General features: G+C 42.8%; 1 protein-coding gene across 4 annotated transcripts in view; it reads right to left on the bottom strand.

Annotated features, from left to right (window-relative positions):
- The window catches only part of UGGT1 (UDP-glucose glycoprotein glucosyltransferase 1), a 173,858-nt gene that overhangs the window by 49,032 nt on the left and 112,457 nt on the right, over nt 1–12,369 (bottom strand). For all 4 annotated transcript variants that reach the window (XM_059704829.1, XM_059704832.1, XM_059704831.1 and 1 more), the window contains 3 exons: nt 9,399–9,605; nt 8,563–8,694; nt 7,707–7,837 (listed from right to left, as the gene is read on the bottom strand). In XM_059704829.1, the coding sequence (XP_059560812.1) occupies nt 7,707–7,837; nt 8,563–8,694; nt 9,399–9,605 (470 nt within the window). The remainder of the gene's footprint in view (nt 1–7,706; nt 7,838–8,562; nt 8,695–9,398; nt 9,606–12,369) is intronic.

The raw sequence follows: 12,369 nt of genomic DNA, 5'->3' as shown, positions 1-12,369 counted from the left end.
CAGAAACTTTGCAGGTCTAAAGGACTGGCACAAAATATTTAAAGTTATGAAAAGCAGGGACCTACAAACAAGACTACTCTACCCAGCAAAACTATCATTTCTAATCAAAGGACAGTTAAAGAGCTTCCCAGCCAAGAAAAAGCTAAAGGAGTCTCTATGACAACACTGATCACCAGTATTATAAGAAATATTAAAATGACTTATTTAAGAGGAAATAAAGAACACATAAATATAATAAAATGAAAATAACTATATACCTATCAATAATCACTTTAATATAAATGAAATAAATGTTCCAATCAAAAGACAGAGGGTGACTGAATGGATTAGAAAACAAGACCCATATATATATGCTGTATATAAGAGACCCACCTCAGATTAAAAGATACTGAAAGTGAAGTGATAATAAAATATAGTTCATGTAAATGGAAATTTTAAAAAGCTGGGGCAGCAATATGTGTATCAGACAAAATAGACTTTAACACAAAAGCTATAGTAAAAGGCAAACAAATACACTACATAATGATAAAGGGAGTAACTCAACAAGAGGATATAACTCTTGTAAACATTTATGCACCCAACAGAGGAGCACCTAAATATATAAAGCATATCTTATCCTATATAATAAAAGAGAAACATGCAAATTCGCCGCCCCTCTGCTACGCTAAAGCCACACCCACAAGCCAATCTGAATAACTATGCAAATTATCCAACAAAGATGGCAGTTAATTTGCATACCCAGGTGTCAGGCGCCCCAGAAGGCGACGGCAGCTGTGGCCACGGGCTCCCGGGACTTTCGCCGGTTGGGGAGGCATGGCCGCCCACACCTAGCCACGCCCACAGGCTCCCGGGACCTTGCTGGCGGAGAGCGGGAGGTTTGGAGGACTTGGCAGAGCAGGAGGCCTCTGGACATAGAGCAGAGCAAGAGAGAGCGCGGCTCCCTGTCACCCCAGCTTCCTCATCACAGCTGTGGAAACTGACAGCAGGGAGGAGGAAGTCCCACCCCCACAGAATGAGCCAGAATCAGCCATTGGTCAGATAGCTCTCAGCGGCCTGATAGCCAGGACTCTCATTCACCTGCATCTCAGACCGTGACAGTAGAGAGGTGGGACTATGTCTAAAGAACACCTGTTGACACAACGTAGCTCTGCAGCCAAAAGATGCCGGCGTTATAGACAGAAAGTGTCTGCAGAGCAGCGTGCGTCTGATCTTGAAAGAAGGCGGCACCTGCGACAGGATGTATCTGAACACCAGCTACTGGAAAAACGTCGCTCTGATGCCAAAAAACACTGGTGTCATCGACAGAAAATGTAAGACCAACGTGCCTTTGAAGCTGAAAGAAGGCGGTGGCGGCGACAGAATATGTCTAGAGAACAGTCATCAACAAGTACGACCAATACCGGTAGGAACTGCCTTCTCAGCGAAAATGGAGTACATGAGGATGCAATCCTCAAACATAGTTGTGGTGGAATGACTGTTCGATGTGAATTTTGCCTATTACTAAATTTCTTGGATGAAAAACCATCCGATGGGAAATTTACTGGATGTTGTAGCAAAGGGAAAGTCTGTCCAAATGATATACATTTTCCAGATTACCCGGCATATTTAAAAAGATTAATGACAAACAAAGATTCTGACAGTAAAAATTTCATGGAAAATATTCATTCCATAAATAGTTCTTTTGCTTTTGCTTCCATGGGTGCAAATATTGCATCACCATCAGGATATGGACCATACTGTTTTAGAATACACGGACAAGTTTATCACCATACTGGAACTTTAAATCCTTTGGATGGTGTTTCTCGGAAGTTTGCTCAACTCTATATTTTGGATACAGCCAAAGACAAAAGTAAAAGATTAGCAATGCCAGAAAACCAGGGCTGCTCAGAAAGACTCATGATCAATATCAACAACCTCATGCATGAAATAAATGATTAACAAAATCGTACAAGATGCTACATGAGGTAGAAAAGGAAGCCCAATCTGAAGCAGCAGCAAAAGGTATTGCTCCCACAGAAGTAACAATGGTGATTAAATACAATCGTAACAGTGATCTGGGTTGATATAATTCTTCCTGTGTAACCGAGGTTGCTGTCATATTCAGAAACGAAGATGGAGAGCCTCCTTTTGAAAGGGACTTGCTCATTCATTGTAAACCAGATCCCAATAATCCAAATGCCACTAAAATGAAAAAAATCAATATCCTGTTTCCTACATTAGATGCAATGACATATCCTATTCTTTTTCCACATGGTGAACAAGGCTGGGAATGGATTTTGCATTAAGACTCAGAGACAACAGTGTAATAGACAATAATACTGGAAAAAATGTAAGGACAGGAGTCATACAAATGCAGTATTATGGATTTCATCTCTCTGTGTGGGACACGTTCAATCCTATTTTATTTATTTTTTATTTTATTTTATTTTTTTAAAGTGTCTCCTTAGTTTTCCTTTTCTTTTTTTAAATATATATTTTATTGATTTTTTACAGAGAGGAAGGGAGAGGGATAGAGAGTTAGATCCATTGATGAGAGAGAAACATCGATCAGCTGCCTCCTGCACACCTCCTACTAGGGATGTGCCCGCAACCAAGGTACATGCCCTTGACCAGAATCGAACCTGGGACCTTTCAGTCCGCAGGCCGACGCTCTATCCACTGAGCCAAACCGGTTAGGGTATCAATCCTATTTCAAATGCAGGAAAATCAACTCAACAGTTTATTGTGGATTCGTATTCAAAAGTGGAAGCCAATCGGATAAACTTCATCAAAGCAAACCAATCTAAGTTGAGAGTTGAAAAATATAGTGGTTTGATGGATTATCTCACATCTAGATCTGAAAATGACAATGCGCCGACTGGTAAAATGATAATACTTCCATCATCTTTTGAGGGTAGTCTCAGAAATATGTGATATCAGGATGCTATGGCAATTGTAATGAGGTATAGCAAGCCCGATTTATTCATAACCATGACATGCAACCCCAAATGGGCAGATACTGCAAACAATTTACAACGCTGACAAAAAGTTGCAAACAGGCCTGACTTGGTAGCCAAGTTTTTAATATTAAGCTGAATGCTCTTTTAAATACCTGTAAATTCCATTTATTTGGCAAAGTAATAGCTAAAATTCTTGTCATTGAATTTCAGAAACGTGGACTGCCTCATGCTCACATATTATTGATATTATATAGTGAGTCCAAATTACGTTCCTCTAATTAATTCCCTTTCAATGTGCACGAATTTCGTGCACCGGGCTACTAGTTGGACATAGAGAGAGAATGACAGTAGTACTGTCACTATAGGGGATTTACACCCCATTGACATCAATGGATAGATCTTCCAGACAGAACATCAACAAATAAACAGGCTTATCTATATATATAAAAGCCTAAGTGACCATTTGACCAGCACCTATGATGTGCACTGACCACCAGGGGGCAGACGCTCAACACACAGGCAGGGAAACATGGAACAGACTGATGAATCTCAGAGGGAAGGGGGAGGGGAGAGGGCAGGAAGGGATTAACCAAAGATCTTATATGCATACTAGAGGCCCAGGGTCCCTTGGCCTGGCCTGCGGGGATTGGGTCATATCCCTGCACCGGACCTCCGACATCCCCCAAGGGGTCCCGGATTGCAAAAGGGCACAGGCCAGGCCAAGGGACCCCCATCGGTGCGTGGATTCATGCACCTGGCCTCTAGTCTATATATATAAAAGGCTAAGTGACCGTCCGTCCAACTGCCCGACTGCCCAACTAGCTGGTACATATGATGTGCACTGGCAATTTAAAAATAAACGTTGACGCGCGCATGCGCAATACATATAAAGCTCTCATAGTCACCAGTCGCACATGTGTGTTTTGATCTGTCATTGTTGATTATGAATTTGGTTGGCACTTCTATTATAGAGAAAGGGCAAATAGCGATATTAAAATATTTCTTCTAGCCCTGGCAGGTTTGGCTCAGTGGATAGAGCGTCGGCCTGCGGACTCAAGGGTCCCAAGTTTGATTCCAGTCAAGGGCATGTACCTTGGTTGCGGGCACATCCCCAGTGGGGAGTGTGCAGGAGGCGGCTGATCGATGTTTCTAACTCTCTATCCCTCTCCCTTCCTCTCTGTAAAAAATCAATAAAAAAATATATTTAATAAAAATATTTCTTCTAATTAATTTCCTTTCAATGTGCACGAATCCATGCACCAAGCCACTAGTACAGGGGTGGGCAAACTTTTTGACTCGAGGGCCACAATGGGTTCTTAAACTGGACCGGAGGGCCGGAACAAAAGCATGGATGGAGTGTTTGTGTGAACTAATATAAATTCAAAGTAAACATCATTACATAAAAGGGTACGGTCTTTTTTTTTTTTTAGTTTTATTCATTTCAAACGGGCCGGATCCGGCCCGCGGGCCCTAGTTTGCCCACGGCTGCACTAGTATGACATATTAGCCTAAATGGATTTAATAGATGTTTATAAAGCATTTCACACCAAAGCAGCAGAATGCACATTCTTTTCAAGTACACATGGCACATTTTCTAGGATGAATCACATATTAGACCACAATATAAGTCTCAAAAAAATTTTAAAGAGACTGAAATTATATCAAGCATCTCTGATGAAAATGGTATGAAATTAGAAATCAACTAAAAGAAAAAAAACTAAAAGCACAAACACATGGAGCTTAAATAACATGCTACTTAACAATGAATGGGCCAACAATGAGATCAAAGAAGAAATCAAAAGCTATCTTGAGACAAATGAAAATAAAAACACAACTACTCAAAAACTATGGGACAGAGCAGCCAGAGCAGCGCCTTCCTACCTTCCTTAGCACAGAGGAGGGAAAACTGGGGACATGGGAAAGCCCAAGGGCTCACAAGGGCAGACCTTTCCCCGCCTTCGCCTCCCACTCTCCCGCCGAGCATCAGGCCTCAGCTCCGGCCGAGCGGTGTTGCTAGAGTGTCCGTGCCCAGGGCTGGGCCGTCCGGTGCCTGCGCTGCCGCGGCGCTCCGCTCGCTGCTTGCCCTTGCCCGTGCGGCGTCGCCCTGCAGTGCATTGGACCTCCCGCCACCCCTCCGCGGGCCTTCCGCATGGTGGTAATAGCAACATTCAGCGGGAAAGGCTAGCGGACCGCGGCGCCCAATCCTGCGGGTAGGCGGCGGGACTGCGCGCACCTTGCACCCCAGAGTGCAGTGGACAGGCAGCTAGCTGATGCGCTCAGTCCTGGGCCCCGTCCCGACCACTGCGGGGCAGCCCCCAGCCTGCGGGCAAGAACTCGCCCCTCAGGCTCCTACCAGGGGAAAGGACGGACCCAGCGCTTCAGAGGGACCTGCCTCACTACTCGTATGTGGCAAAATTTCTTGGAAGCTCCTGGGCTGCACGTTGCCGAGCAAGGGCACCTCTCCCATGTTTGAGTCCAAGAGTCACTCCCGAGATGGCCTGAAATCAAGCACGAAGCAAAAGGTCACAAGCCATGCTGTAGTCTCCAGTTCTTCTGGACATGAATATGTCTGACACCTTTCCCAAAGACCACCATTTTCAGCACATTGAGCAGTGAGAAGTCCTTATCTGAATGCAAAAAGGAACACCAATGGAAAACTTCGATGTACATAGGCATAACTTCAGTCTGCTTTATAAGCCCTCTGATCGAGAAGCCAATTGGCAAAATTCTTCAGCAATCCTGGAGACACAGTTACTCTTGCTTTTTTCAAGAGTATTATAGGAGGCGCAAGCAGCCTGCCCCCGTCTGAGGAGCAGTAGCTACGTGAGCAACCCGACCCCACCTGAGGAGCAGCAGCCGGGTGAGCAGCCTGACCCCACCAGCCAGAGGAGCCACCACTGCTGTGAGCAGGAATAAACTTAACTAAGGAGGTAAAAGACCTGTACTCGGGAAACTGCAGGACACTGAAAAAAGAAAGAGAGGAAGACATACACAGATGGAAGAATATACCATGTTCATGGATTGGTAAAACCAACATCATTAAAATGTCCATACTACACAAAGCATTCTATAGATTCAATGCACTCCCCATTAAATTACTAACGGCATATTTCACAGACCTAGAACAAACTCTCCAAAAATTCATCTGGAATAAAAAAAGACCCCAAATAGCTGCAGCAATCCTGAGAAAGAAGAACGAAGTAGGTGGGATCTCAATACCAGATATCAAGCTGTATTACAAAGCCACTGTTCTCAAAACTGCCTGGTACTGGCACAAGAACAGACATATAGATCAATGGAACAGAACAGAGAACCCAGAAATCGACCCAAACCACTATGCTCAATTACCATTTGACAAAGGAGGCATGAACATACAATGGAGTCAGGACAGTCTCTTCAATAAATGGTGTTGGGAAAACTGGACAGATACATGCAAAAAAAGAAACTAGACCACCAACTTACACCATACACAAAAATAAACTCAAAATGGATAAAGAACTTAAACTAAGATGGGAAACCATAAAAATACTAGAGGAATCCAAAGGCACCAAAATCTCAGACATATGCCGAAGCAATTTCTTCACCGATACCGCTCCTAGAGCAATGGAAACTAAGGAGGAAATAAACAAATGGGACTACATCAAAATAAAAAGCTTCTGCACAGCAAAAGAAACCATCAACAAAACAACAAGAAAGCCCACTGCATGGGAGAACATATTTGCCAGTGTTATCACTGATAAGGGTATAATCTCCAACATTTACAGGGAACTCACACAACTTAACAAAAGGAAGATAAACAACCCAATCAAAAAATGGGCAAAGGACCTAAATAGATATTTTTCAAAAGAAGACATAAGGCAAAGAGACATATGAAAACATGCGCAAAGGCACTAATCATTCAAGAGATGCAAATAAAAACAACAATGCGGTACCATCTCACACCTGTCAGTCTGGCTATCATCAACAAATCAACAAACGACAAGTGCTGGAGAGGATGTGGAGAAAAAGGAACACTCATACACTGCTGGTGGGAATGCAGACTGGTGCAGCCACTGTGGAGAACAGTACGGAGTTTCCTCAAAAAACTAAAAATGGAACTCCCATTTGACCCAGTGATCCCACTCCCAGGAATATATCCCAAGAAACCAGAAATACCAATCAGAAAGAATATACGCACCCCTATGTTCATAGCAGCACAATTCACTATAGCTAAGATTTGGAAACAGCCTAAGTAACCATCAGCAGATGAGTGGATTAAAACTCATTAAAACTGTGGTACATCTACACAATGGAATACTATGCTGCGGTAAAAATGAAGGAATTCTTACCATTTGCAACAGCATGGATGGAATTGGAGAGCATTATGCTAAGTGAAATAAGCCAGTCAGAGAAAGGTAAATATCTCATGATCTCACTCATTTATGGAATAAAATGAACAACATAAACTGATGAACAAAAACAGATCCAGAGAGAAGCATCAATCAGACCGTCAAAACTCAGAGGGAAGGTAGGGGAGGGTGGGGGTAAGGGGGAGAGTTCAACCAAAGGACTTGTATGCATACATATAAGCTTAACCAATGGACACAGACAACAGGGGGGTGGAGGTATGAGTGGGGAGGTGGGGGGGGGGAATGGCGGGAAAAGAACACATATGTAATACTTTAATCAATAAAGAAAACACACACACACAAAAATTAAATTTTAAAAATAGATGAAAAACATATATAGCCCCTACGACATAATAAAGTTCTTCTATGTAGAACTTACACATCTTCTTCTACCCGAAGCTGTTGAATGTGAGATTTAATTTTCTGTCCTGAAGTTTTTAAGATGATGTTTTCTAGGAGGTGGAAATCATCCTGATTAAAGAGTTCATTATCCTCCAGTGGCCCAATGATCTGTGAAGGAGAACAGAGTGGCCAGTGTGGAAACCTGCAAGCTGTAAAGCAGGGCTTGGTTGTCCTCAGGGTGCCTAACGAACCAAACCACGTTAGAGACCCAAGACATGCTTACGTCAGAATAAAGTCAATGAAAATGTAAAAGCAACATCCCCATGAACTCACAGTGTTATTTACTTATCAATACCTCAATTGCACAGAGTGTAGACTTGTATACTTTGCAATATTTTTATAGTAAGCAAACTCTGAGGTAAAAGAATACAGTTTTCATTAATTCTCACCAAATATAAATAATAAAGCCACAACAGAGATGTAGCAGTTGATATAGAAGGTTTGCCCTACATGCTAAGACTTTAAAGTGTGGTTTGTCCACCATGGCCTACATTCTCATCTCAGTGTTGCGAGGCTGAATGAACGAGTGTCAGCCCAACCCAGCTGCATGCACACAGGCTGCCAAGCTGAGGCACGTCCCCACGGGCTGAGTGGTTCCTGGGTCAGGTCTCATGGACTTGTGTTCTGAGAGCCACCGCATCTCACGGCCTTGACCATGGCAGGACAAAAGTCAACACAGGACACATGTCAAAATGAGCAGAAACCATCACCAGCACTGCGTCAGCCTCCTCCCCTTTGGAAAAGAGCGGCTCTGTCTGAAGAGCTTCTATCTTCCAAGGAGAATGCGGCCAAGACTGATCACTGATCTACTGTGAAGTCAAGCTTGTCCTCACCCTTCCGTTGCTGATCACTGCCCTCTGTCCCTTCTTCAGCTTCAGGACATCCCTGCAGTACATGGCATGCGACAAAATGAAATCCATTTTGGAAGACTCAAAGACCTCTTTAAAAAGACTGAAATCCATGCCCTAGGAAAGTAATTGTTATTAAGGAAAAGTAATAGTTATTAAACCATAAAAATGAATAGCATAATGAATACATCATAAAAACGCTCTATTAGTGAAGTAACAACTAATTTCAATAATTAGCATTATGATGTTTCCACTCTCCCTCCCATTTTCCCCACCCTCCTACCTATCAAGTATTGCTCATTTCTTTTATGTAATTGTTCAAGTGGCAAACTAGTGTTCATGATACCTTTATTCTGCATTGTAAAATCTAATTTCAAGTGAGGGACTTTCTTTTAATTGAAAAATGAGGTATACTTATCATTTTATAATAAGTTTTTAGACTGAAAAACAGTAAAAGGCGTTTTACATATAACTGAATAAACATGGGCTTACATTGGAAACACATCAAACACATTAGCTTCTAGCTCATTAAGTAGCTTAAATCTCAGTTCTTTTGCTCTGACAAAATATTGTCTATCTTTTAAAAACTATAAAAACAAATGGCCTGTGCTTAAAACATACATCTTAAAACCTAGCAAGTTTAAAAGCAATAAAGGGAATGTGGCAGAATGGTTATTTCTTAAAAGATTCCTCCAACAACAAAAAGAGAAATCCTGAGACTCAAAAACTAAAATCACCATCCTGCTCAGACACTGCAGCCCCGGGGAGCAGACTTCTGTGGTAAATAACAGAGAGGTGGTCTCAGCAGTGCAGATACTCACCCCAACGGCGAACTCCCCAACGTCAGCCCCCGCAGCCAGGGCCTCCGCAGTCCCCTCCTTGGCCATTTTTGTGATGAAGTTCTTGGCAGTGCTGGAGGTTTGTGTTTGGAGAGCTGCCCAGATTGCTCGGGAGATCCGAGTGTTCTCATAATTGATATCTTCCTTAGGATTATTGATCATGCTTATTCTCACATTGTTACTAGATTTCTATTTACAAAACAGGAAATAAGGATTAAATGGTAGATGTTTGCAACTTAAAAAGTGGCATTATCAGCCATATTCTATAAAAAGGAAGTAATATCTCTCTTAAAAGTTGTGGATAGTCCCTCTCTGTATACAGAACAAGGTTAAAATGCTAAAACCAGGCATGTGATCCCTTGTATGAACTGGCCTCTACCCTACCTTTCCACCTTCATTTTTACCACCCTGAAAAGACAGCATACAGTACAAACCATCAGAGTCCTATATTGCCCCCCCTCCTCAACACACATTTTGTATTCTTCTAATACACATCATGCTTCACATTGGCATGGGAACCCCAAGTACACCCATCTTTGCTTCCTCAAGTCCCAAGCATTCTTCAGGGCTCTGCTCCACCCTCCTTAGTTCACATGGCCTTTTCAGATTTCTAGTAGATTTACCTATCCCTGAGTAGAGAGACAAGAATCCATGTGAGAGAAGATATCTGGGACCCTTAAAACCAAAAAAAGGGCTCGTATCAAGAACATAAGCAACAGAAATTCATAGTTCTGAATATCAAAAGACATGTATAAGAATATCCATGGCAGCATTCTTCAGAATACCCCAACCTAGAAACAACCCAAATGTCTACCAAATATACGAAATAAACAAAACTCCGATATATTACATGATACAAAATGACACAAGGAAAAAGAACTAACATTACTCATAATTTCATGAATCTCAAAAATACTGAGGAAAGAAAACACAAATATGTATTATAAGATTCCATTAAAATAAAGTAATAGGTAAACTTATTCTATGATGAGAGAAGAGGGAAAGGCTGGGGCCCTGGTGTGGCCACAGCAGGGAGGGCTCTCAGGAATGTGACACTTCTCTTTCCCAGGAATGGTCACATGCGTGTGCTCACTTTGAGACACTGTATAGCCTATGATTTGTGCACTTCTTTTGAAGCTATATTTTTACTTCATTTAAAATATTCAACTCTCAGAACCAAGATGGCGACATAGGTAAACACCTATACTTGCTGCCTCTCACAACCACATCAAAACTACAACTAAAAGACAAAACAAATATCCAGAACCACAGGAAAGCTGGCTGAGTGGAAGTTCTAGAACTAGAAGGAAAGAAAAAAGTACATTGAGACTGGCAGGAGGTGCGGAGGTGCACACAAAATGGGTTGGCAACTGAGTGCGATGTTGTTTTTTTTAATTGGGAGGGAGATACAAGCGCCCGATTGCTCTGAACTCCAGTTCCGGGCAAGACTCTGGGGACCCAGACTCATATGGGGAGAATCTGGACTATCTGGCATCGGGCTGGAACACGAGGGCGGCTTTCTGTCAGAGGTACTCGCAGCGTTCATTGTTCCTGCACAGGACCACGGGGCACAGAGACCCGGGGACCTCTCTGGGGCAGGGCTGACTGGCAGCCATTGCTGTTTGCTCCGCCCTGGTGACTCCCTGAGACCCCGCCCCACCCAAGCTGTTTGCTGCAGCTTTTGCATATGAATGACCTGTCCTTTTGCAACCTAAAACCTAACAAACTGCAGCTGGGTCAGAAGCTCCAGAGCTTCCAAAAGAAGGCCTAAGGCTCATCAGCAGCCTGCATTGCTTCACAGCTGGGCCTCGTCTGGGCACCTCCAAACCCCAAACAAAGAGGAAGAATCTGCAGATCTCTCTGTAGCTCCTGCTGGGTGGCCTCAGGCAGTGGATGACTTTGCACATTCTTGGAGATCCAAGAGCCAGTGTACCCAATGGTCAGAGTGAGACCACGCCAGATTACAACTCTTCACATCCATAAGAGACACACTCAAGGGTCAGACTCAGTGAGCATCAAAGCCCCACTGAAGCAAGTCCTGCCCCATAAGGGTGTCTCCAGCACAGCAGTTCTCCCATTGTAGACATAACTGGTCCTCACAGCCAATTGGCCTGGAGGTCAATTCCCCCCAGTGATTACAACAGCAATCAAGGCTTAACTACAACAAGACTGTGCACACAGCACACAAAGGGGTGCACCAAGAGTGTCCACTTCAGGTAACTGGGGAGGCTGAACCACACGGCCCTATAGGACACCTAGCACACAAAGCCACTCTATCAATACAGGGAAGCAGCCAAAATGTGGAGACAAAGAAACAGGTCACAAATGAAAGAAATGGAGGAAAACAAACTAATGGATATAGAGTTCAAAACCATGGTTATAAGGTTACTCAAGAATCTTCTAGAAACCTCCAAGAAATTTAGTGAGAACCTCAAGAATATAAAAAAGGACCAATCAGAAATTAAGCATACACTGACTGAAATAAAGAATATTATACAGAGATCCAACAGTAGACTAGAGGATTGCAAGAATCAAGTCAAAGATTTGAAATACGAAGAAGCAAAAATCACCCAACCGGAAAAGCAAAAGGAAAAAAGAATCCAAAAATACAAAGAGAGCGTAAGGAGCCTCTGAGATAACTTCAAGTGTACCAACATCCGAATTATAGGGGTGCCAGAAGAAGGGAAAGAGCAAGATATTGAAAACCTATTTGAAGAAATAATGACAGAAAACTTCCCCTACCTGGTGAAAGAAATAGACTTACAAGTCCAGGAAGCGTAGAGAACCCCAAACAAAAGGAATCCAAAGAGGACCACACCAAGACACATCATAATTAAAATGCCAAGAGCAAAAGACAAAGAGCGAATCTTAAAAGCAGCAAGAGAAAGATAGTCAGTTACCTACAAGGGAGTACCCATACGACTGTCAGCTGATTTCTCAACAGAAACTTTGC

This window comes from Myotis daubentonii, chromosome 7 (genome assembly GCF_963259705.1).
Source record: "Myotis daubentonii chromosome 7, mMyoDau2.1, whole genome shotgun sequence".
Taxonomy (NCBI): Eukaryota; Metazoa; Chordata; class Mammalia; order Chiroptera; family Vespertilionidae; genus Myotis; species Myotis daubentonii.
Note: the sequence above shows the minus strand (reverse complement) of the source record. Positions and strands in the feature narration are given on the sequence as shown.